The sequence below is a fragment of the Crocodylus siamensis genome, chromosome 4, assembly GCF_052110815.1.
Source record: "Crocodylus siamensis isolate JL-2025a chromosome 4, ASM5211081v1, whole genome shotgun sequence".
NCBI lineage: Eukaryota > Metazoa > Chordata > Crocodylia > Crocodylidae > Crocodylus > Crocodylus siamensis.
In genome coordinates, this window is record NC_143398.1 from 183,090,288 (window position 1) to 183,116,502 (window position 26,215).

Consider the following 26,215-nt stretch of genomic DNA (forward strand, 5'->3'; position numbering starts at 1 on the left):
TAAGTGAAAGAATGGCCTTTATTAAAAAGAAAAAGGAGTCTCTAGAAGACAAGTTACAAAACAAAAAGCAGACCACTTTATATAAGCTGACAGACATCCATACACTGAAGTTTTACCAAGATTACTCATTTAACCAGTATTTTACTGACAAGGTTTTTCAATTACTTTTTTAGCCTTAGACTGAAACACCATAGCTTCAACACTTGGTTTATCCAAAACCTGCATTAACTAACTGCATTTTGTGTTCTGTAATTCTACCTTTATGGGACAAATATTTAACAAGTAGAGATTGAAGTGGTCGGAGGGAAAGATTTCTGGCTGAGGCAAGGCAGAAATCTTTTAGAAATAGAATATTCCAGAGCAGTATGCAGTACAGAAAGTAGTGTTTGATCATTGTTTTTGTCCAATGACTGGTCTAGCATTTTACTTTTTTGCACTGCAACTTAGCTACAGCAATTGCTATAACCATCTGTAAAATCAGCACAAATACATGATATGTGAACATATTAGCAAATATTTCACCTTGCAGCCCTTTTACCTATTCTATTGGGAGCTCATAGAAACACAAAGCAGATGCAATAAATGCCAGCAGGCTGAGAGAGAACACTACTATCCCACTTTCAAAGTACCCACTTGTTTTGCCTGGCTAGGAAGTGCCTAAAAAGGCAAAATACACTAGACAGCATAAAGCAGGCTGTACAAGTTCTCTCCTCATTCACTAAAATGAAGTGTTCTAGAAGACACTGCTACTGAATAGTGTTTAAAACCACCTTGTCAGCTGTCTGCTACCGTTCACCTCCAAAGAGTGGAGAACACCTAGACACTGCATAAACAGGGCTGAAATTTTGTACCATCAAGCTGCTTGAAGAATTAATAGAGCTTTCTATACTGCTTAGTACAGACCTCTCAAGTTCCACACACTAATCACCACACAAAGTCTGTTCTTTTGACTTTGTATATATATTTTACACTTTAATTTGCAAACAGTATTTCCATAACAAATCTCATTACCAAATCATGTCTGCTTGTAAATGTTTATATAGAAAACCCAGGGATAAAATGAATTTCCTTGTGGAAAGCCTTAAGTTACATTATTACAGTAGAAAATACAGGAGGTAGAATAACTGAAGAGACTAATGCAATGTTAAGAGTCAAATCTATAGCTCCTGTAAGCTACTTAAAACATGGTTAAAACAAAACAAACAAAAAAAACAACTAATCCCAAAGTATTCAATACCTTCTTAGAAAAAAAAAAAACAGGTAAAATAAATTGGTTATGAAAGCCCTTATATCATGCTTGATACAGGGAGGTAGGATGTAGGAACCAGAAGAACACATGGAGACATGACATTTATCTACAGCTCCTGTTTGCTTTACTGAGGACAAGTTTCACCAGTCAGTCACCCTCTTCACTGTCAGATCCCGACTCTGAAAAGTGAAGAATCTGATTAGTAATTGATAGGGACTGCAATCCAGTAAAACACATTTTAGAGACCTATTAACAATGCTGCCAATTTAGATACTAGCTTTTACAAGTCACCAGGTTATGCACACTCAGTTTACTCTGAAATACTTATGGCAAGAGCACTACAATTTTAGCCTTGAGACAGGTAATCATTCTGTTGTGTATGAACCCTTACAATTGTATGGGCTTGAAAGCAGTAGGGGAAAAAAAAATTAATTATTTTTAAATTAAGAACACCAGTTTTACAGACTTGTCCATTTATTTGGAGGGCACTCTGAACTAACTTTCTAGAGACATAGCTATCACCTGCAGAGCTTTATTTTGGAGGGCAGAGTCAAGAGCATGATGATGTTACATGCCCTTAACCACGTTAGATTCTGATGTCCTGCATCCAACTGTCTGAACTTAAAACAGTTGTAAATCCAAATGGGCACTCTGCCAGCATACAGACTTGCTAGAGGAGAGGAAAAGATGGCTCCATTCTGGTTGCCTTACCAACAAGTGCTACTTAGGAGTTTTAAATAGAGGCTAAAAATTACTAAATCCCTGGTTCGACAGTAAAAACTAATCAGAATTTCTTGACCCAATGATTTTTGGGCACTTCAGTACAAACCAAACAGTTATTGCTTACCTTCTTCTGCATTCTTGAGCCATTCAACAAATTTTTTCATTTGTTCAAGGAAGACACTTTTTCCTTTTGCAAGATGAGCATCTTTATACCATTTCAAAATGGGTTCTTCACTCAGAACTTCAGCTGGTTAAACAAACAAAAAAAGTAGATACTATGAGAATTGTTACTGTCAAGTTACAACTTTGGTTTTTGAGGGCCAGCTTACCAGGCTCTGTCTTGTACTCCTGCCTCAAGGTGGTGTATATAATTCCCCTCCAGATCTGAAAATGGGCTAACAGCAAATCTTACTTAATTGCTTATTTATGCATTTGATTACAGTATACCCATTTACTCGCCTAATGGGGGGCTTTGTTGTTTATTTTTTTTAAATGTACAAAAGCAACTTGTGTACTAGTAAAGTGGTTCTCAGTCTTGTTAGGCTTAAGGCATCCATTGACAAAGTGTGAGCTCTTAGCTCTATCACCCACCTGACTGGCCGGGGTGGGGGGGGGGGGATAGAAAAACAAAAAACCATACCCCACAATAACTGAGCAATACTGCTGTTGCTTAAGATAAATAAATACATACATAAAAAAAGTCTCAGAGCACAGCAACACGTCAAAATGTTTTTGACACTGGATTTTTCTCCGAAACTTGAGTTTCCTATGAATCGTGTAGGTGTTTGCTCAAAGCAAAAAAAAAAAAAAAAAAACAGTTCTAGTATTGTGCATCACCCTGATTGAGAATTATTGTATTAAAAGTAATATTAAAGACTGGCTTTTAAAAATGTCAAGATTGCATTTATGGCAAAGTTACACCTTCAATCCCTACTCTCATAACAGCAGATGGTAGAGTTTGAATGCTTCAGAGTGATAGAGTTAAGCTTCTACAATATAAATCGACTCAATATCCTACTTCTGTCCACCCAAAAGAGTCATGTGTGTAATAATCAGGAGTTCCCGTGAAGGTTTCTTTATTGCTGTTTCATAGTTTCTAGGGTCGGAAGGGACCTGAGTAGATCATTGAGTCCAGCCCCCTGCCATGGCAGGAAAGAGTACTGGGGTCAAACGACCCCGGCAAGATGTTCATCTAACCTCCTCTTAAACACCCCCAGGGTAGAAGCCTGCACCACTTCTCTTGGAAGTTGGTTCCAGATCCTAGCCGCCCTGACTGTGAAGTAGTGCCTCCTGATATCCAACCTAAACCTACCCTCTGCCAGCTTGTGACCGTTATTCCTGGTCACTCCTGGCGGTGCTCAGGGGAACAGGGACTCCCCCAATGCCTGCTGATCCCCCCTGACTAGTTTATAACAGGCCATGAGATCCCCCCTCAGCCTTCTCTTTTGGAGGCTGAACAGGTTCAGGTCCCGCAGCCTGTCCTCATAGGGCCTGCCCTGCTGCCCCCTGATCATATGAGTGGCCTCCTCTGGACCCTCTCCATGCTGTCCACATCCCCCTTGAAGTGCGGCGCCCAGAACTGGACGCAGTACTCCAGCTGCGGCCTGACCAGTGCTGCATACAGGGGGGAGGATCACCTCCTTGGACCTGCTCGAGATGCATCTGTGGATGCATGACAAGGTGCAGTCGGCCTTCCTGACTGCCTCCCCACACTGCCGACCCATGTTCATCTTGGAGTCAATGATGACCCCCAGATCCCTTTCCGCCTCCGTGCTGACAAGAGGGGAGTTCCCCAACCTGTAGGTATGGTGCCGGTTGTTCCTCCCGAGGTGCATCACTTTGCACTTGTCCGTGTTGAAGCCCATCCTATTCTCATCCGCCCACCCTTGTAACCTGTCTAGGTCTGATTGTAGCCTGTTGCATCCTTCCAGTGTGCCCATGTCCCCCCACATCTTAGTGTCATCAGCAGATTTGAACAGGGTGCTTTTTACCCCCTCATCCAAATCGCTGATGAAGATGTTGAACAGCGCGGGCCCGAGGACCGAGCCCTGCAGAACCCCACTGCCCACGTCCTTCCAGGTTGAGAAGGACCCATCCACTACCATCCTCTGGGTGTGGCCCTCCAGCCAGTTGGCGACCCATTTGACTGTGTGGGTGTCTACACCACAGCCCTCCAGTTTCTTAATGAGAACAGGGTGAGAGACAGTGTCAAAGGCCTTCTGGAAGTCCAGGAAGATTATATCCACTGCTACCCCTGCATCTAATGATCTGATCGTAAAAGGCCACCAGGTTGGTCTGACAGGACCTGCCACTGACGAACCCAAGTCAGCTGCCCCTAAGCATGCAGTCTCCTGCTGGCCCCTCCTGGATGTGTGCCAGCATAATTTTCCTTGAACAGCTTGCCTAGGATCGAGGTAAGACTAACCGGCCTATAGTTTCCCGGGTCCTCCTTCCTCCCTTTTTTGAAGATGGGAACCACGTTGGCCCTCTTCCAGTCCTCCGGTACCGCACCAGAGCACCACGAGTGCTCGTAAAGCCGTGCCAGGGGACTTGCAATGACCTCGGCTAATTCCTTTAAAACTCTAGGGTGGAGATCATCCGGGCCGGCTGACTTGAATACGTCCAACCTCTCCAGAAGCTCCCTAAATAAATCCTCGCTAACCTGTGCCTCCCCCGGGGCCTGAGGGGGGCCCAGCAGGGAGGTGGCTGTTCTGGTCCCTACTTAGGAAGACGGAGGCAAAGAAATCGTTAAACATGTTAGCTTTGCCGTCTGGTGTGACGACTGAGTTTCCCATGGCGTCCTGCAAGGCCCCACATTACCTGGGACCTTCTTTTTACTCCCTATGTATTTAAAAAAGGACTTCTTATTGTCCTTAATCTGGGAAGCTAACCCCAGTTCTCTCTCTGCCTTGGCCTTCCTAACTACCCCCCTACATCCCCGAGCAACTACAGAATAGCCCTCCCTGGTGATGACCCCTTCCTTCCATTGGGTGTAAGCCTCCTTTTTAGCAAGGAGACACTCCCAGATGCTTTTAGTGAGCCATGGAGGCTTGTGTGCTCTCCTGGTCCCTTTGATCCTTGTTGGGATTACCTTCCTTTGGGCTTGGAGGATCGTCTCCTTAAGGAGCGACCACTCTCCTTAGACACCTGGCTCCCCTCCCCTCTGGGACCTCAGCGCTTCTCCAACTATCCTCCTTAGCTCGTTGAAGTTTGCCCTCCTAAAATCTAGGGCCGCTGCCTTACTACACGCCTTTGCCACCTTGCGCTGGATGGCGAATTCCAGCAGGCGATGATCGCCGTCGCCCAGGTGGTCGAGCACCTGCAGCCCCCTCACCAGGTCATCACCTGTGGCCAGCACTAGGTCCAACAAGGCGTCTCCCCTGGTGGGGCTGTGCACCTCCTGGGTTAGATGGAGGTCCTGCACTCTGGCCAAGAACCTATGTGAGCGTTCTGACCTGGCTGACTGGTCTTCCCAGCAGATGTCCGGGAAGTCCAGGTCCCCCATGACCACCACTTAGCCTTCACTACCTCTGTGAGCTAACCCAAGAATTCCTGGTCAAGCTCTTCTCCCTGGTTGGGAGGTCTGTAGTAGACTCCCACCATTAAGTCCCTTTCCCCTCGACTGCCTTGTACTCTAACCCAAAGCACTTCAGAGTGCCCCTCCCCTGACTCCTTGCTAATTAATGAGGATGTGTATTCCTCCTTAAATGTAGAGCGCCACACCCCCACCTCTTTCCTATCCTGTCCCTCCTGTACAGCCTATAAAGCCAGGCAGGGGGCAACATAGCAGAGGATGGTTTCAATCCATCGACCTCTGGGTTATGGGCCCAGCACGCTCCCGTGCAGAGCAGAATCCCTAGGTAGAGGATGAGGGACTGGCCAGCCAGTGGGGAGTACTTTATATCCGTGTACAACTTCGATAGTGCTCAGAAAACATGATCAAGTCACACCCCTCAATGAAAAGCCAAAAAAGGTCTTCACCATGGTCTTGGATCTATGCAAGGGTAAGAACTGTACTGCTGCTACTGAACTCTAGCAAGAGATTAGACTGTGTAAGCAAGACAGTGTCTCCTGACTGAAGTCTTTTTAACCTTTCCACAGATGAGATTTTGGTAGCAAATTTCTCTATTCCGAACTGAATGAAACCTGGAAATTGAAACAGCTAGTTATAGTTACAAGCACTCTCCCAAATATCTTCTTTTCAGAAAAAGTTAACTTTCCTCTTAACAGGCTTGTTCTAATATTACATATTAGGTTTCTACATTCCTTAGAGTAGCAGTTTCCAAGCCCTGACAAATTGCACACCTCCAATTTAAAACTATACATCCATAAGCACCACCAGCAAGTTTGTCACAAAATAAATACGTTACTGTGTACTACTGACAGGTTGTCTGTACCACTGGTGGTACCTGTATCAGACTGGGAACTGCTGCCTTACAGTAAAGATCTTTGCAACAGTTATACAATGTATAACATTATTTTAGCTTTAGTTACCTTTATAGAAGAGCACCACTATTTTCTGGAAAGCTTTCATGAAGTGAATGTTGTCATAACAGTACTCCTGAATCTTCAGTAACAGAGTCAGCTCAGACTGACCTTGGGTAGTAAAGGCAGCAAGTAGAGGGCTGTATTGCTGTAAGGAATACAAGAAGTTTGTTGTGGAAAAAAATGAAACAATCCACCATTTCCCTAGTAACATAAGGAAGATTACAATATTCTTTTCAAGCCAGAAGTTTAATGTTTTACCACAAACCAGCCAGGTACCTTTTCAAAGTTAGAGTAATTCACCTGAGTTCCTGAATGGTACTCACCTGAGAAACATTTAAACACACAAAAGCCTCTAGTGAATGTACAGAACTGCAAGATGGACTGTCAGTCACCTGGCTTCCGATCTACTTCATATAAGTATAGCTATCTATATAGATAGAAATTAAAATGGTGCAAGCCCAGAGGTTGGCAGAACTGCACCAACACTTGAGTGCTCTATGGAAGAAGGGGTATCCAATTGATCCTGTCCTACAGGCTAGATGAGGGTCACTGGGCCAGAAGTGCATGGGCTGTTTGGGCCCAAGACACCCACTGGGGGCTGGATAGAATCCCTTGGTGGGGGTGGGCAAAATCTGGTTCAATGTATATTCTACTTGGGCAAGGGGCAGGGGTCATGCACATGTATGTAGGAACAGGGCTCTGTGCATGTCAACATGCATGCGAGGGAAGGGAACCATACATGTATATGCATGGACTTGTAATAACTTAGTCCTTGTTAAATGGGGTACCACAATTCAGAGGAGCTGAGGGGTGCCTTAGTCTAAAAATTAGAGTAAGGACTACCAAGCAACTTTCACAGACGATATCAGAGTAACCACAAAATACCTTCAAGTGCTTGATGGCTTGTTCTGCTACCAGCTCCTCTTTTTTGTTCCATTCTACAGTGCTCATTACACTAGACCAGATTATGCCAATCACAGTCTGTTCGGAGATGTTATTTTTCTTCATCTCCTCCTTGACATACAAGATTATCTGAAGTCAGAGAATAAAGGTTAGTGTGAACAAAATCTTCTCTCATGCATCTTATCAAAATATTTCAAATCCAGTGTCAAAGGCCCTTATTAAAGTTTCTCAGCTGCTTGGTCACATAGGAAAAACTGGAGATACCCAAGGTCAAAACTGTCAAACTCAGAAACTTACATGGATATTTTTGAAGATGCTCAGGTACATAAGGTTGTGAGCAGATTAGATAATTGCACTAGTTTATGGAGACGCATACTGAACCGATACAAGACACCATGTACCCTTACGCAAAAAGTGCTTTCATTTCAGGTTTAGTTACAGCACTCACAAGCAGTAATTTTTAAAATAATGTTTCTTCATCCACAGCCTAGCTTCCATGGATATCAATTAAAAATTCAGAGCTGAAAAAGCAAAAACCTTACAAGGTTTGTCTTCACTTGACAAAATCACCTCTTTCAGTGACAGCAAAATTTGTCCTCTACAGCAGTGGTCACCAGCCAGTCTCTTGATTGACTGGTAAATCCTGGAGCCTCTTGACAGCTGATCTCAGTCCATCAGAGGCTCCACAATTGGGAGTGGCAGGACACACGTGGCTGGACTGAGCTGAACTATGCATGGCCCCTGGGCCAGGCAGCTCGTCCAGGAGGCAAGGGCCAGGGGCAGTAGATCCTGGGGTGCCCTTCACTTATAAAAAAAAAAAAAAAAAAAAAAAAAAAAAAGTGATCTTCAGCATAAAAAGGCTAGAGATCACTGCTCTACAGCTATAAGAGAGAGATTAGTTCTTGGTAGGGACTGGAAGAATTAGGGTTAAGACTAAAATTCACCTTTGAAATATATATGGTTTAAATACAAATATACATACATCCTTAAATGGATCACCACGGGACATCTGCTCCTGCAGTTCTTTTTGCAGCTCCTTTCGAGCTCCTATGGTTTGCTGGTTCCGAACATATTCGGAGAGTTCTTTTAGTCCCGCTTCAGTGAAGTACTTCATGAAATGTTCAACACTTTGTTTGTTGGCTGGAAAGAGTTCCTGAAAAAAAACAAAACCCACACACACAACAATCAAACCTGCATATACTAGCTACTCTAAATAAGCGGTGCTCACGTGTTCTATTAGCACACTCAAGTACTGCACAAGGTTATCAGCTTAATCTGTTTACTGATCTACTTGCTTGCATATCTATGTGACCATCTAGTATTCATCTAACGTTTCCTTACCATCAGTCTATTATCCATATTGACTCTACGGAGACTAGAAGCCACTGCATTAATGTCCTTCTCATTTATCCATGATTTGAACAGTTTTACTGCAAAAGCTGCAGAAACACCTGCACAAAGAGAGGGAAAGTTACTGTTAAGAGAGAGGAAGGAAGCTTACTTGTGGCATTACCCACCTCTGCCCTCCCTGCAAAATCACATTCAAATTCAAGACACCTGCCTAACTACACACAGGCAGCTTGTCCTCATCTAACATTTTAGTTTTGATGACTTTTGCCACTAAAAAGTCTCTTAGTCTCTGCTCCCAACATTGAGTCACTAAGAAGATTGTGAAGAAACAGGCTACCTTCTTTAACCAGGTTCTCATTATAAAGGCTGTTGAGGATTGATGCATTAAGTGTCCCATTAGCTAGCAGAATACCCGTCAACATGGCCAGTTTGTTCCGCTCAGACTCAGAGAAACCTTTTAAGAACAGCAGCAGCTACAAGAGAAGAGAGTAATTTTCATAGAAAGTAGTCAGTCTTAAGTACTAACAGCTTATTTAGCCAGTGACTCCCTTAAACCACCAGGCAGATGGCACAGGCTTATTAAAACAATTCAATAATTATTTATGATAGGCAGAAAGTCCACTCAAAAGACACTATCCTGGTACAGAAGCTAGTCATTGTTATGATACTGACCACTCCAATACAAGGCACTTATTCTGTAGCATGTAGATATTTTCCTAGTATAGCACTCTTTGTAAAAGGAGAAGGCTTCAAGAAGCCCAAGTTGCAGGATTTTTCTTGTTCCCCAAACCCCATTCTCTACCTTTTTGACTTCATCTTCAAAGCCTTTCTCCAGGTATTTGTAACGCCGGATTAGCTTGTTAAAAACCTGAAAGAGATGGAATCAGTATATCATTTGTGCCTGAAGCAAGATTCAACTGGCTTTGTTGAACTTAGAATTTGATTTTTGGGGCTCTGGAGTATTTTTGAGAGACACCCCTCTAGCCCACTGGAATTCAGTTGTATTTGTGCTGTATGCCTAAGGCCATTTTCTAAATTAGCACCGAGAATGCGTTTTACCTCACAGTGATCCCAAAACGGTAGCCAGTTAATAACAAGTGTACCATGCCACATAAGCTCAGAGTAAGTAAGTTTAAAAGTACATGTTTGAGAACTAACCTGAGCAAATGCTTGCATGGTTTCTAGGTCTTCTTGTGCAGCAAATACACAAACATCTGTGCGCATCATGTCATCTGCCAGAGTACCACCCGGGGCTAAAAGGAAAAAGTATAAATATTATATTAATATATATTAAATATTACGTATATCAGTATATAATAATAATTATATAATTAGGTAGTAAAATATTAAAAACTAGCCTTTTATTTTACGCCTAAAACGCATCTGTTACAGCAGCAAGAGCTAAACTATTGCTTCATGAATGCAAAAAAAGTGTTTCAAATTGTACAGCATGACAAACCTAGGTGCATGATTTTTAATTCAGAAGTAATTATAAGCTCAATCTTTTCATAGTTTCATAGTTTCTAGGGTTGGAAGGGACCTAAGCAGATCATCTAGTCTGACCCCCTGCCATGGCAGGAAAGAATACTGTACCTGTATCTCCATGCCTTCAATTAACTGTTAGCTGATGGTTCTGAGGTAGTACTAGGACCAAAAGTTGAACATTTCTGAATGGATAATCAAGATGCAACTCTTCAGTCCAGCCTGCAACCTAAAAGCTATTTAGACCTACTGCTCCTGTTCCACATACCCAGGCCACATTCAAAACTTCTTCAAAACTCAATATTGTGATGCTCATACTTTCTTTCCATACCCATATTTCTACCTATACTACTGGACTCTGGAATCCATGAAAAACTATCCATTTACTACCCAAACAACAGTATTCCCCCTGGTTTGGCCACACCAGTCCCATTTAAAAAGATGTCCATATGGCTCTTCTGCTGTCGAAAACTAGGCATTATCACCTGGCTGAAGTCCTGTTATTTAGCCTCTCTCCGTGTACAAAACTCCATTTAGTTTTACACCCTCTTCTGCAGTTTCCTGCTTGTCAAGGCTTCTACTCTTAACAGTCAGCTTTTAATACTTGGGGGAACAGGGACTCCCCCAGTGCCTGCTGGTCCCCTCTGACTAGTTTGTAACAGGCCACTAGATCTCCCCTCAGCCTTCTCTTCTGGAGGCTGAAGAGGTTCAGGTCCCTGAGCCTCTCCTCGTACAGCCTGTACTGCTGCCCCCTGAATGTGGGAGTGGCCCTCTGGATCCTCTCCATGTTGTCCACATCCCTGCTGAAGTGCGGTGCCCAGAACTGGACACAGTACTCCAGCTGCGGCCTGACCAGTGTCGCATAGTATCACCTCCTCAGACCTGCCCGAGATGCATCTGTGGATGCATGACAAGGTATGACTGGCCTTCCTGACTGCATCCCCACACTGCTGGCCTATGTTCATCTTGGCATCAATGATGACTCCAAGATGTTGAACAGTGCGGGCCCGAGGACCAAGCCCTGCGGTACCCCACTGCCCACATCCCTCCAGGTCGAAAATGACCCGTCCACCACCACTGAGTGCAGCCACTCAGCCAGTTGGCAACCCACTTGACTGTGTAGGTGTCGACACCACAGTCCCCGTTTCTTAATGAGAACAGGAAAAGACACAGTGTCGAAGGCCTTCCGGAAGTCCAGGAAGTCCGCTGCTACCCCTTCATCTAAGGATTTTGTGACCTGCTCATAGAAGGCCACCAGGTTGGTCTGACAGGACCTGCCTCTAATGAACCCGTGTGAGCTCCCCTGCTGGCCCCGTGTGGACATGTGCCAGGATAATTCTCTCATAAAGCTTACCCAGGATCAAGGTAAGACTAACTGGGTTATAGTTTTCCAGGTCCTCCTTCCTCCCTTTTTTGAAGATGGGAACCACGTTGCCAGTCCTCTGGAACCACACCACAGCACCATGAGTGCTTGTAAAGCCATGCCAGGGGTCCCGCAATGACCTCAGCTAATTCCCTCAGCACTCCGGGGTGGAGATCATCTGGACCAGCTGATTTAAACACATCCAGTCCCTCCAGAAGTTCCCTGACTAGATCCTCACTGACCCTTGGCCTGGGTGCACCCCACCTGGGGCCTGAGGGGGGCCCAGTGGGGGGGGCTGATCCAGTCCCTGCTCAGGAAAATGGAGGCAAAGTAGTCATTAAATAGGTTAGCTTTTTTGTTTGGTGTGACAACCAGATTTACTAGTGTTTCTTGCAGGACCCCCACATTACCCGGTACCTTCTTTTTGGTCCCTATGTATTTAAAAAAAGGCACTTCTTGTTGTCCTTGATCCAGGAAACTAGTCCCAGTTCCATCTCCACCTTGCCCTTCCTGATCACCCCCCGGAAGCCCTAAGCAACTGCAGTACAGTCCTCCCTGGTGATGGTCCCTCCCTTCCATTAGGTGTGCCCCTCCCTTTTAGCTAGGAGAGATTCTTGGATGCTTTTGGTGAGCCATGGGAGCTTTTGCACCCTCCTGCTCTCTTTGGTCCATGTTGGCATTACCTCCCTTTGGCCTTGGAGGATCGTCTCCTTAAGGAGCGACCACTCTTCTTGAACACCTGGCTCCCCTCCCCCTTGTGAACAGTCTTTACTTTTCTCAACCCCTTTGAGATGCATCCCAATTTTGGATGTGTGTGGCAGAGTGGAGAAGCCAAGTTCTATACCAAAACAGAAGCAGGAAGACAACACTGTAGCTGCACCAGGGCTTTCCACACTAGAGGAAGGGTTAAAACTATATGTCAGTTTTAACCCTCCCACAGCCACTGCTGAACTGGAAGTTGTTTCTGGCTGAGCAGCAGCTGTGAGGGTTAAACTGTAGCTTTTGCCTGGGCAGAGTCCACCAGGATTCAGTCATTACTTCGGGGGTAGGAAGTAAAATTTTCCCCATTGTTCTGCTTTCCCAAATCAAGGAGCACTAGACATGGATGGGGGGGCGGACCACAGTACTATTTGTAAATTGGTCTGGCTCTTATGCAAGATGTTGACACTACTGCCAAGGTGGCAGCCAGGAAAACAACTGTCCCATGCACAAAGCTGTGGTACATGAGCACACTCCCCAATAACTAGAGGTGCACTGATATAATTGGTCTGATATCAGACTGGTACCGATATAAAGAAAACTGGCTGCATCGGATATCAGCCCAATGGGGCTGATAAATGCCTGTGCTGTACACAGCCACAGCGTAGTACTCAGGCTTCAAGGAGCACAGCTGGCAGTGTGGAGAGCTGCCTTCAGCTGGTAAGTCCATCATGATGGAAGGGGAGAGGGCAGAGGTGTAGGTTAATGCTCTCCACAGTGAGAGAGGGGGCAGGGGGTCTCCCACTGCTGCTTGCACCCCAGGAGAGCAGGTGGTACGCAGCAGGCAGCCCTACAGCTGCAGCTGTGCAGGGCTCTTCTCACCAGGGCTGGGCTTAGAGCAGGTGCCAGTGGTGTTGGGAGGATGCTACATCCACCCTAAGTTTCATCACTGCTCTGCTCCCAGCACCGCCCCAGCAGTGAAGCAAAGTTTGGGGTGGATGCAGCATCCTCCCACTGGCACCTGCTCCAAGCCCAGCCCCTGCCAAGAAGAGCCCTGTGCAGTCTGCCCTGCCCTGATCCAGGGGGTACACCCCCCCCACCCCATGCCCTCCCAGGGTACAAGCAGGAGCTGCCTTCCTTCCACCCCTGCCTGGGCAGTGGCTACCCCTGCCCCCTCCCTCATGGCAGGGGGTCATTATCTACCCCACCACACCCCTTCCCTCCCCATTGGACTTGCCAGCTGGAGGGACTTGTATTGGAAATCCAATCAGTATTGGCTGATATACCTCCTTAAATATTGGCTATTGGTATCAGCCCCCAAAATCTCTATCAGTGCACCCCTACTGATAACCCAAAAGCAGGCAAGAGAGCCAGCTCATGCTGCAGTCTCTCTTAATTCAGCTCCATCCCCCTCCACCCCCAGCTTCTCCTGGGGAACAAGGTGCACAGGAGGTGGAACTGTTTTGCACAGCAGCTTTCCAAGAGAAAGAAAAAAAAACCCAAACAAAAACAAAACAAAACAAACCACACACAAAGATGCAAGTGCTAGAGAGCTCAACTGAAAAAAAAGTCAAATTTAAACATCAGATAAGAGGGGGAAAAAAAAAGAAATACTTGGACTGGCAGTTGTAATGAATTTTCCATCTAAGCAAGCAGCCACCAACATTCTAAAAACTGCAATTCTTATCCAGTTGAGAGGCATAATGAAACTTAATTAACCATTTCTGCTCCAGTGCAGACAGCCAAGGCAACTCCTTACAAAGTTTATTAAGGCTGTAGCCCAACATTAGTGTGTGTACTACCAAGACCTGAGACAATTCAGATAAATAGGGCCAAAGTAAATCAATAGCTTATACTTGTGCAAGGTATTACTCAATCCTGAACGAGGTCCTATCAAAAGGACTGTTTTAAAGTTTAGTTCAAAACATGTAACACACTTACCCAGCATGCCACCAGCCACCAGAATGTCAAAGAGTGTCTCTGCATAGCGGCGATAATCGAGTTTTGCTCCAGAAGCATCAAGAAATTTTGCTACTGCTTCCAAGTCAGTGCCAGTTTCAGTTAAGCCTTGAATAATACAATCCTGAAACTGAGTAGGGTCAAACCTCTCTTTTTCATCTGCAAAAAACAACATATTGCTGGTTGACAGACTATTCAACTACTTACATTTTTCAAGTTGGAAGATATTGTTAAAGATGGCTTCTGTAAATGCATTTACTACATTACTGATAGTTTCAAGTGTTGAAGTTTAACAAGAAGCCTCAAAACACTGTGTACAGATAATGAACCAGCCATTATTTTATTAGGGACCAGTCAGAATTAAGGAAGCTGGCCTGAAAAATATCAGGACTGCTGCAATCGTCAGGATGAAGTGCAACTATGTTTGGACTTCAGCAAGTGACCTGGTGTTTCACCTAAAATGTAACAAGATGTACATCAATCCTTAGAGGCCACAGACACAGCATTACCTTCTCTCAGCTTCTTGCTAGGAAGGAATCATTGCTATCTTTTACATCGTAGCCCAAGAACAAGTTTCGCTCCTTCTACCATGTCTTGGATGGAGAAAACCAAGATGCATGGCATACCGGAAACTTAACATGTCTAAGTAGACTTCCATGCAGACTGCATCATTCATTCATTCCACACAAAACCGAACATCTCATTTCATTTTTTCCAGTTAGAAGTAGCAAGTCACTATTAAAGCCAACTAGTTTGAACCGGTTAGTTTAGAAAGCACTGATGTGAGTTGAAATGCTCCCCCATTTAGGGCCACATGTGCAGAAAGACATGACTCAGCATTATAGTAAATTTTCTTCTTACAAATGATAAACCTGTGAAGGTTATGTTATTTGCTTCACTGCATAGAACTCATCTTCACAATTCTGTACATGAAGTAGGGCCTTGGTAGTTTGAGCTTTTAACTACTGAGGCCTACTGCCTCTTTAAGGGAAGTTTCAAATTGTTTGCTTTTTCAGGATTGTACCGATAACCAAATTCTAGCCAGTCAGTCTAGACAACATTCAGCTAAAGGGTTTGAAGTGACTGATTTCAACTGTCCTGCCCCAGCTTTGTTTTATAACGGTGGAAAAATAAGGAAACCATTTCAGTCCCCTTATTCAACAGATCTAAGGTTCTACATTTTAAGATGCTTAACACTTGCTATCACATTCCATTAGTTATGCTTCAAATCTTCTCCTGTTCAAGACTGAAGTTTCAAACAGTTATATTAGTGATTATGGCTAAGCCTCATAATTCCTTCCAAAGAACGAAGTCTTTAACTCAAATTAAGGGTACCTTTAGTTAATTAAGACAAAATTTAAGTAATGGAAATATTCCCAAGTTTCTCTGAATCCTGTTAAATGTGTCTTTGAACTATTAGTCACCAGGTAGAAGGAACCTGCCACCAGAGAAAACACATGGTTAGCTGCACTAATCTGAAGCTGAAGGTAGGGCAAGGTGAAGGTGACACCTTAGAACAGGGGTCAGCAACCCCTGGCATGCATGCTGAGCATGGCACATAAGGCCATTTTGCTCAGCACACCACTGCCAGCCAAGCAGCTGCTGCCAGCCATGGATCCCAGGCTGCTCCCAGCAGGCAGCTGGGGGGCTGCAAGCAGACTGGGCTCCGTGGGCTGGCTGCAGCCATGAGCCTGCAAACAGCTGCTCTGGGTGCCAGCATATCAGCACCTTTCAAGGTAGACATTGTGGGTTCCCCCCCCCGGCTCTCTGGCCAAAAAACGTTGCCTACCCCTGCCTTAGAGACCAAACGGTTCACAGGGGCATGATCTTTTAGGCAAGCACTTGACAAAGTAGCTACAAGAGCTCATGCCCCTCTGAACCATTTAGTCTAAGGTACCCTGCCCTACCTTCTGCAAAGACTGCAAGTGTTAGAAGCCACTCGTCTAAATTACTTCAAAAAAAGCTTTCACTTTTGTAGAGATGCTTGTTTTATTTAGAGGAGTGCTTATTTGTTCGATAATGGCCTCATTCAGTGCAGGTTTCAACATATTTGCCATAGCTGAATGCAAGTCTAGAGGCAATCTTCTTGAAAGCTCTGCTGAGAAACTGGGCAATCCTTTTTTAGGCAGCTATCTATGGGACAAACTGTTAGCAATAAAAGAAACCACACACAATGGATTGGGACACATTCTTAAAACGCTGGTTCAATTTAGTAAACAGAATTTTAAGTCTCATTTTCAGAATCAAACAACAGACAACATATTACTGGATTAACAGACATGGACACAGCAGCAAGCTAAAGCCCTAAAAGAAGATCACTAGATTGGGGAGAGTTAATCTGCTGAAAGAGAAGTAAATGCTACTAAGTTATAATTCAGGCTTTATCTGTTCAGAATCTTCCCCAAGGCAGTATAATTTTCTTTCCCGTTGCCTAGAAGAATGGGAAACCAACAATAACAGCTACCTACTGGATGACCTACCCTGGGATACCTGCATGTCTGTCCATTCCAGATCTCAGTGTACTTTATACTATGTAACAAAAAGTGTAAGTTACAAACAAGTCTCCACATCCTAAATCCTGCACTTATACTGCATCAGAATGAACATTTACTGAAATATTTGTCCCTGAAGAAACCAAAAAACAAAGATTTGCATACCCAGACATGAATCCTTTACCTTAGACTAATTTAAATTTTACATTCCTCCAGACTATTTTTATTTGTTACTACCCCCTCCCTTATACTTGAAAAAGACAGATAACCCAGGAGTGGCCAGCCTATGGCACAGGTGGTACAAGTGACTTGGGCTGCCTCTGTGATGAGGAATGGGGCACACAGCATAGAAGCAGATAAGACAGAAAGCAGTATGTAGAACAGGAGATTGGGCAGCAGAAGGGACTGGAGTGGCCTAATGAGAGGGTGAAGGGCTAACATGTCAGTGCCTGCCAAAAAAGATGGCCCCTGCTGAGTTAATCCATCCCATCCTTTTGAGGGGAAAGGCTTAACTATTGTTTTACCCCAAATTTAAGCTATTTAAGAGAACAGATTTTAAGACATTAAAAAGGAAAGCAAATTTCTCATTTTCCAAATGAAGCTGGAACCCAGAAACCACAAGGATGTCCTTTCCCTCTCTGCTCCTTCTCCAAGGAACTGATTCTTCCCTCCCCTGTCACTACAAAACAGCTTCATTTGGATTATTTCTATATGTCAGCATAAACTTCTACTTCAAAGTAGTTTACAACCCTTGAGTTTAATTATTATTTTGGAAGAGCTATTTCTCAAGTTGGGAACATAATAGCAATAAAATGTATCATTTGAGTTCAAACCAGAGGCTCCACATTAGTTAAAAAATTTCAATATTTTTAAATTTATACCAATTTATACTCATATATTTTGCTTTCAAGTACCCTTAAGATGCAACACATGCTTTCCATATACTTAGGAGAAGTATATGTATACGCCAAGTGCCAACTTTGCGGGTCTCTGCTCAGCACAGGTATCTAGATGTAAAGTTTCAGAACTGAAAGATGTACCAACAAATGCACATTTATCCATTTGTTCACACATCAAAGTATGCGCCATGCACTCCGACGTACCCTTGCCAATGTCAGCCACAGGCGACAGAAACAAACAGCCTACTTGCATGGAGCAGTTAACATTTACCTCTTTTTCTAGTTTTAAAACGCTGGCCTGATAGCGTCGGCTTCTGCTGCTTTTGATTATTCATAAAAGACACTCTGCAGAATAAAGAGAGAAAAACATTTTATCCTGATTTCTTTGGGAAAAAGAAAATATTCTTATGCAAACTTCTAGTTTGGGAGACCAGCAGACAGACTGCACAGGTCTCTGCACCAGGGTAGCGTCACCTGCTCCAGCACAGACCCGTGGGGGAAGCACCAGCAGCAATAGGGCACGGGGAAGTGACACTGGATGAAGTCACAGAGGAATAAGGCTCTACCCTGGCACCTGGCCTGGATTTGGATCAAAACAGGCCTGGGACGGCAGTTCACGCTAGCAGCTGGAGTGACAACGTGAAGTGGCAGCTGATGGGGGGAGGGGGTCGCTTCCGGCACGCGGGCCGCCCCGCACAGGCTGCGTGGGGGGGAAGTTTTACTGCCTGCGCGCTGGGAAGCGCCGCCCCCGCCCCCCTGGCGAGGCTGTAGCGCCCGCAGCTCCACCAGGCCCAGGGGACAGGCCCCAGCAACGCCGCGCGCCCCCGCCTCCCCCGGCCGCCCTGAGTCAGTGCGAGGCGCCAGGCCCGGGCCCGCCCTCAGCGGCCGCTTCTGGGCGGGCGGCGGCCCCGTCCCCGGCACCCACCGGGCCTCCCCGGGCGGAGGCGGCGCTGCGGGACCAGGCGGCGGCGGGACTAGGGCGACTCTCGCCCGCGCGGCCCGCCCTGGCCCGGCCCAGCCCGGCCCGGCGTCACAGGCCGCGGCTTTGTTCACGCGGGGCCCGGCGAGGGGGGAGGGGGTCCCAGCGCAGCCGTTAACGGCCCACCCCCGCGCTCCTCACCGACTTGAAGGCAGGGAGGAAAGGCCGGGGACACCGAGCTGCGGGCGAGGTGGCGGCGGCGGCAGCTAAATCCTCCGAGCGGAACCAACGCGGACAGCGGGGGGAGGGGCCTCCCACCGGGACAAACCATTGCCTTCCGCCCTTGGAGGGGGGGCTGCTACCACATTCCGCCTCGCCCGAGCTCACCCTGCCCCTCCCCACCCCTTTGCCCCCACATCCCTCCAGGGCAGGGCCCCGCCGAGCCCCGCCAGTTCGGAGCCGCGCCGCGAAAGGCGCAGTGCGCTCCCCTCCGCCCCTCGCTTTCCTGTCTGAATGAGCTCGCCCAGCCCCTCCCCTCTCCCGTGCCTCACAGTCAATGGCTGCAGGCTCCTGCGCTCCCGGCGGGTGGATCAGTCTATTGGAAGGGAAGACCAGGGGGTGGCGGAGCTGCTTCTCCGACTGTGGTCGATGGTTTGTTCCGTGCTGGAGGGGGCGGGGGCGGGGGCAGCGGATGGTACTTGACAGGCGCCTGGGGCCGCGTGCAACGAGTAAGGGGTTGTGTGCAGCGAGCCAGGATGTGATGCACGGAGCACGTGACCGCACTCCGCTCATGGGCTGGGCAGTGATTCTCAGGGGCACTGGTGAAGCAGCCGAGGATGTCTTGAGAGCTTTCAAAGGTGCCTCAAGCTGCCCTGCAAAATGCCCTGTTAGGTGTGCAGGATAAACCCAGAGGATTCAGCAAGCTGCAGGGAGCCCACAGCTGAGCTCTTCCTGCTTGGTTGAAATAGAAAAAAACTGCTGTTAATTATCAGGCAAAAAAGAGCAAAAATGAAGTGCTTGCATTTTCCCTGGGGCGTGGTTTCAAGTCCATCCTGAGCTGCCTCCAGTCTATAAAAGGTTGAAAACCATTGGGCACTGGTGTTGTGCTCCCAAGGGGGTGGCAATTCTTACGGCTGGCAGGCCACTGAACAGGTGTTGGTGAGCTGTGCAGGGCCGCACACGTAAAATATCTGGGAAAATTTCATTTTAAATGATGATAATGAGGTCAGTGTTGCCACACACATATGTAGGAAGTGTAAGGGCTAAAAAGGCAGCAACAAGTAAAAATGTCCATGTCAATAAGACCTTGGATGCCCAAAGGAGGGCTGTACGTGTATGGGCATTCATAGGTGATGTTGTCGGCAGTCTGAGCTTGTCTATAACAAATTACAGATAAGAAACAAATCATATACTAAAAATCAAACATCTGTAATGAGGGATCTCGAATCTGCTTGGGTATGTGGTGTGGCAGCTTCTTTTATCTTGGACTTGCCCTCGCGCCCCACAGTGCTGACTGGCGGAGGAGTCCTATTGTGTGCTGCCTGCACGTGATGGCCAGGAGATGAAAACTGCTGCAGTTTTCACCTCCCAGGCATCGGGCATAAGTGGTGAGCAGCAAGCAACAGGGCCCCTCCACCAATCATTAGTGGGAGAGTGTGTGGGGGAAACTCCAAGATTAAAGAAGTTGTCACACTGTGCACTCCCGGCATGAATTCCAGAGATCCCTCCCTAACTTTAACATTTTAATTTTATTTAAAAAAATAGTTTTTGTCCTGATTCATGTTTTTTTAATAGTTTATATAGGTGATTGCATAACAGTTCAAAATAACATCTTACTCTTGTATAGTATGTGTGGCAGGGGGGAGGGTGTGGGAGAGTATGGGGCATGTGGGGAAGTCAGGGGAGCTGAGCAGCACCCCTCCCAGGAAGCTGAGTGTTAGCTGGGGCCTGGGCTGAGGTTGAGGCAGTGTTGTCGATGGGCGTGGAGCAGGTGTGAGTGGGAGTGCAGCACAGGCTGCCCCGGGCAAGAGACGGCAGGGCTTAGCTCCATGTCAAGCACGTGACGGGCAGCTACATGCCAGATACAATCACTTGGCAGGACGGATCCTGCCCACAGGCCATATTTTGCCACCCCTGTGTTACAATGAGACCTCTGTTTAAACAATTCCCAGTTTGTCATTTTCTAGGTGTCCCCATAAAGAAGATTGAGTCTTGATCTTTGGTAACCTTTAACCTGCTGATTTGCAAATAAACATGGACTTTGCACTAGGTATGATGCTCTGTGCTCACTCGTGGCACTTTATTTACAGAAACACATAGTCCTGTGATTTTCAGTCAGGCTGAACATGACTGCCTCTGTTATCTGCTTAGACTTGAAAATGGTGATGTCAGGGGAACTGATTACAGTACAGTTGTCCCTGGGCTGATCAAAAAAATATTTTGTTTTGTAGCACAGAGAGCACCTAAGCCATGTTTTAACCATAGCCACAAACAAGCTCTAAGTCTGTACTGGGGACTCAGTGAAAACAAATTCAAGTACCATTTACATTAAACTTCCAGTAACTACATCTTTCTTCGCACCAAATTTATTGGGAATAATTCAAAGTATGCCAAAGTGAAACCCATGTCTGAAGAGAAATAGGTCCCTGACTTTTGAATATTGTAAAACTTTGTTTCTATTGATTTTTCACAAGCTTGGGGATAGCAGAATCCATATTAAGAGATCAGTGGGGAAAAATTACCCTAGTTTAACCACACTGCCTTTTATGGAGCCACTAGTGTATGTTGCAAAGTTGTGAAAAATCCCGATTTGGTGAATGCATACAAGGAGGGGTACAATATCTATAATGTAGAAAGGAGAGTGGGTCAGTTAACCTGCTGCTTAGCACAGAGCTGCTCTCTGGATTTCAAGGGAAGGTGTTTTCCTTGAAAAGCAGTGATGATTGAATCCATGGTCCTTTGCTATAACACTGCTGTTCTTGGAGATGAAACACAATGTACATTCCTGCACAAAAATCAATGTTAAGATGGAATGAAAGCTATATGTGTTTTAATAACACTCAGATAGGAAACACTCAGATACCATAATTTTTAATCCCCCAGATGTCTAACAGTCAGAAAATTAAAAATTATGATTATATTTACAAAGCAAAAAAAGTATTGAAATATCGAATTGAGATATCCCAGACCTTTAATTCTTACTTGTACCGCCCCCCCCCGACACCTTATAATCTCACAGATACTTAGCTCATAACAGGTTAGAAATCAAGATAGTTTGACAGATGGATTTCTAGTGAAACAGACATGGGAAATCTATCTGTAACAGTATCAGATGGCGATTCCTTGTCACTTTCCTCTTCTCTCTGAAGGCATCATGAAAGATGAGAAACATTGAGACCAAATGGCTTTACACCTTACGTGTTGCCAGGAGCTCCTTCTGTCCCATCTCTCTGATGGGGACATGGGCTACAGTGGGGATACAGTGACAGTACAACTCCAACCAGAAGGACCCACCTCCTAGCTCAGAAAAGCATGTGAACTGTTGCTTTTTTGAAGGCCAGAAGTATGTGGGTTACATTTAGAGACAGCTACTGTGACAGTGAAAAGGGGAAGGATTATCTGGGGGCAGATGCTAGAGGAGGGGAGCAAAGTGAAATCAGTGTGTGGGGTGTGGTGTTGGGTCAAGCACAGCTGCAATGGTGATTGGCAGTGCTCCTAGGACAGAACTATTCTGTTCTCTGAGACAGCATCTCCTACTGAGGACATGAATTAAGATCTCGGAGCAGATTTCACATATAAAATAAGCACTCTATTTTATATCACCATATGTATGCTCTCTTTCCTCCCCCTTTTTCTGCAGACTGCCTGTTGTACATTTTCACACAAGCTCTATTTATGCCTATTCCTCAACTGCAGCTCTGGTAGGCACCCAAAATAGAGATGTGTTACGAAAATAAAATGTTGTGCTTTAGTTTGGTTTAGCTTTAGGTCTGCATAATCAAGTGCTCTATGTGTGTACAACCTCATTATTTTGCAGGAGTGGGAAAAGATAATCAGAGGTGCTTGGCACCCAGTCTAATATTCAGACTACTAGTAGTATTGCCTTACACGTTCCCTACCAAACCTCCTCCAGAGGTCAAGATTGTGAGTGTCTGTGACATGTAAGGACATAAAAGGGTGGGCAGATGAGAAAAGGATGGGTTTCAATACTGACAAGTGCAAGGTACTGCACCAGGGGAGGAAGAGCTAGCAGCATACCTACAGGCTGGGGAACTCCCTTCTCGTCAGTGCAGAGGCAGAAAAGGATCTTGGAGTCATTATTGATGCCAAAATGAACATGGGCTGGCAGTGTGGGGAGGCAGTCAGGAAGGCCAACTGCACCTTGTCATGCATCCACAGATGCATCTCAAGCAGATGATAATCCCCCTCTATGTGGCGCTGGTCAGGCCGTAGTTGGAGTACTGCATCCAGTTCTGGGCACCATACTTTAGGAGGGATGTGGACAACATGAGAGGGTCCAGAGGAGGGCCACTCACATGATTGGAGGAGAGGCTATGGGACACGAACCTGTTCAGCCTTTGCAAGAGAAGGCTGAGGGGGGATCTAGTAGCCATTTACAAACTAGTCAGAGGGGACCAGCAGGCACTGGGGGAGTCCCTGTTCCTTCGCTGGCAGAGGGGAGATTCAGACTAGATATCAGGAGGTGCTACTTCACTGTCAGGGAAGCTAGGATCTGGACCCAACTTCCAAGAGAAGTGGTGCTGGCTCCTACCCTGGGGGTCTTTAAGAGGAGGTTAGATGAACACCTTGCTGGGGTTGTTTGACCCCAGTACTTTTTCCTGCCATGGCAGGGGTCAGACTTGATGATCTGCTCAGGTCCCTACCTACTATGAAACTATGAATTTAGGAAGCTAGCATGCCATTTCTTTAGCAGATCTGCATCTGATGCCATATTTGTCTACAGAACTCAATGGAATTCTTAATGTACAAATTGATTATACTGAAAACACACAAGATCTGATCTTGTTCCCAATGAATTTAACGGGACATGGTCACGGCCTAAACCATTCGTACCCAACTGTCTAATTAGCCCTAAACTCCCGTATGTCCACTAAGGCTAGCAAAATTGTGGCATAAGTGCAGTTTCTAGGATTAATTATTTTTCAGATTGTTTAAACTGCAATGGTTTAGGAAGAAAATTCCCCAAAGTGCAAAAGACCTTGTTTTGGAACAAACTTTCTGTCCAATTTGCCTTAAACGTTCCAGAAAAATATTGTACTCTGTCCTAATGTCAAAATGATGCAGATGAAGTTTCAGGTAAATTAATGGGATTATGTGTATAATGAAAAGCTAGTGTCAGCCTTAACAAGATAAGGTGATTTGTGTATCTCACTAAAATAGATGGTTATGAAGTGGGCTCTTCCTCTTCTGCCATTCATGGACTGTGGAATTCAATGGTATGTTTATTTCTAGTAAAAGCTCAGTTCATCTTCTGAAATATGTAGAGACTTGTGTTTACTTCTCTGTGCCTTGGCAGCTATACATTTCACAAATTCAAATGCAAGAACGTATGTCCCATTTCCCAAAGTGCTGGAATAGAGGATTTTGTTTGTTTCAATCATTTTGTTTGTTCCATATAATTCATTAAGTAACCACTAGTAAGCTAGTAATGAATGGACATGTAAAAATAGTAGGCCATTTGATACAGTAAATTTAGGAATGAAAGGAATAATATACAGTATTACCCAATTATCTAAGTTAATAAAGAACACATCTTCAACAATATGCAGGGACAATCTTAATCTCATTGAATTCAAAGAGAGTTTTGCTGTAGATTTCAAAAGGACCAGAATTTCACCTGGTCTGAGCATGTACTAACAGAGTGGTAAAAGCATCTTGCTATAGCTCCCAGATTGAGCTTGAGCCCTGCTCTGGGTTGCGGGAAGAAAGTGTTAGGCTACTTCAATGTCCCAAGGTTTATAGGTTCCAGGCTTATCTCTTGGAATCTGAAAGAAAAAACAAGAAACACATAGCGTTAAAGTTGTTAAGAAGAGAGAACTCACTGTAATTCCAAAACCTGTGGAGAAGTAACATGGCATCATAGCCCACTCCCCCTGCCGCCCTGGCCCTGGAGAAGTTACTATGTGCTAACACTGGGAAGGGTCATACCACAGAATCTCTCAGAAATGACTGCTGGCTGGCAGTTTCAATGCAGCCAGATCTCTAACAGGCATGATGGTGAAGCTCAGGCTCCAGGATGAGGAGCGTAGGGAATAGCAGGCCACCCATCAGCTGAGTCTCCAGTTCCCTGTGCAGAGCCACGGGTTGTTTTTCCGCAGATCTTTGGACATCAGGGACCTTAAAGGAGTTATGCCCAAGAGTGAGGAGGCAAGACCAAAGGACACTGCTGGAATAGAAAGAGTAACTAGCTCGGCTCTAGCTCTCAGCCAAGAGAGAAACTGCTCCAACAAGTTTCATGGTTGTCCATTCTGTCACTGCCGAGAGCTGGTTTACACTAGTAGTTTCAAAAACGTACACATAGACACTAGCATAGGAAGGGCAACCCCTTCCATCTCCTTGCTGTTTTGGATGGGGATGTTGTTCAACTCCTACATGTGCTGGCCAGATATGCAAAGGGATTTAGGTGCCTTAATATACAGATGCAGATAGGTAGCTCGTAACTATGGCAAAGCACCTAAGCAGGTTAGGTGCCTGATTCCTATTGCTCTTCTTTGGCCCCATCATTTCAAAGTCAAACAGGTGCCTCACCTACTGAGGCACTTGTGAAAAATCCCATTTGTTCTCTCGCTGTTACTTCAGGTGCCTAAATGACTGAAAAGTTAGCTTACAATGACTTGCTTTCATCACGCAGTACAACCTAACAAATCACAGAAAATAAAAGAAGAAGAATCTCCAGCAACCTCTGCAAGCAAAATAAACCAGCCAGTAAGCTCAAGATGGCACACGAGGTTCATTTACCCTTTTTTCACCAGGTTTGTTAACATCATGTTCTATTAGTACTAACCCCTTTGTGTACTGGCAACACACTTTAACGTTTGACTTTGCCTTGACACAGCAGACCATATTTCATCCCTGGTGAATGAAAATCATCTATGAAGTTACGCCAGGTATGAATCTGGCCTATTGTGCTGCCCTTCTCACCACCCAGTCACTGTATGGCATGACTTATGTTGTGTCACACACACTTGCAGTGTAGCAGCAGTTCCTTACACCAGGACAATTTGCCCCTCACTAGCCACTCTGTCCCCTTTCTGTGCTCAGAGGCAGAAGTTGCTCTGCCCAGGCTTCGAATTACACTTTGACTCTTGGGGGATCTGCAAAAAAATTGGGCTGCCCATCACGATGCCCTAATAAAACTGTAGACCCCCCAGGTTATGATTTTCCAATCTTATGGGGGGGGTCTAGTTCTTTACAGGGGACTCAGCCCCACCCTCCCCAAGCTCCCCCATAATTCGTACCCTGGTTCTACCTACCATTGAGGCTATGTTGTAAAGCTTCTGCACTCTATTTGAACAGATATCCATTTCCCATTCTGTTTGAATAGAGCTCCATACCCAGGCATTATCACTGTTATTGGGATGCTTATGAATATAGATGTTCTTGATACAGGACTCAGTCCCAAAATCCTTCTTTGGGCAACAGTACCATAGAATTCAATAGACCACTTTA

General features: G+C 45.4%; 2 protein-coding genes and 1 long non-coding RNA gene across 6 annotated transcripts in view; 1 reads left to right on the top strand and 2 right to left on the bottom strand.

The window, feature by feature from the left end:
* BZW1 (basic leucine zipper and W2 domains 1) lies at positions 1-19,199 on the bottom strand. Of its 2 annotated transcripts, none has more exons than XM_090045140.1 (12): positions 19,078-19,199; positions 17,879-17,952; positions 14,199-14,375; positions 9,872-9,966; positions 9,516-9,581; positions 9,051-9,186; positions 8,705-8,814; positions 8,346-8,516; positions 7,346-7,492; positions 6,467-6,605; positions 2,097-2,219; positions 1-1,428 (listed from the first exon to the last, which is right to left on the bottom strand). In XM_090045140.1, exons 2-12 carry the CDS (start codon positions 17,940-17,942, stop codon positions 1,397-1,399), a joined length of 1,260 nt encoding a protein of 419 aa, XP_089901266.1. In that variant the 5' UTR covers positions 17,943-17,952; positions 19,078-19,199; the 3' UTR covers positions 1-1,396. The 2 variants fall into 2 exon arrangements, with proteins under 2 accessions (XP_089901266.1, XP_089901265.1); XM_090045139.1 differs by lacking the exon at positions 19,078-19,199 and adding an exon at positions 18,728-18,887.
* The window catches only part of LOC149867299 (uncharacterized), a 24,240-nt gene continuing 17,102 nt past the window's right edge, over positions 19,078-26,215 (top strand). The window contains exon 1 of one of the 2 annotated variants that reach the window (XR_016442007.1): positions 19,078-19,177. This is a non-coding gene — a long non-coding RNA (uncharacterized LOC149867299). The remainder of the gene's footprint in view (positions 19,178-26,215) is intronic. The other variant, XR_016442006.1, reaches the window with a different exon arrangement.
* The window catches only part of LOC149867300 (aldehyde oxidase 3-like), a 73,975-nt gene continuing 69,408 nt past the window's right edge, over positions 21,649-26,215 (bottom strand). For both annotated transcript variants that reach the window (XM_090045135.1, XM_090045134.1), the window contains exon 35: positions 21,649-24,531. In XM_090045135.1, coding sequence (XP_089901261.1) covers positions 24,478-24,531 — 54 coding nt within the window. In that variant the 3' untranslated portion in view covers positions 21,649-24,477. The remainder of the gene's footprint in view (positions 24,532-26,215) is intronic.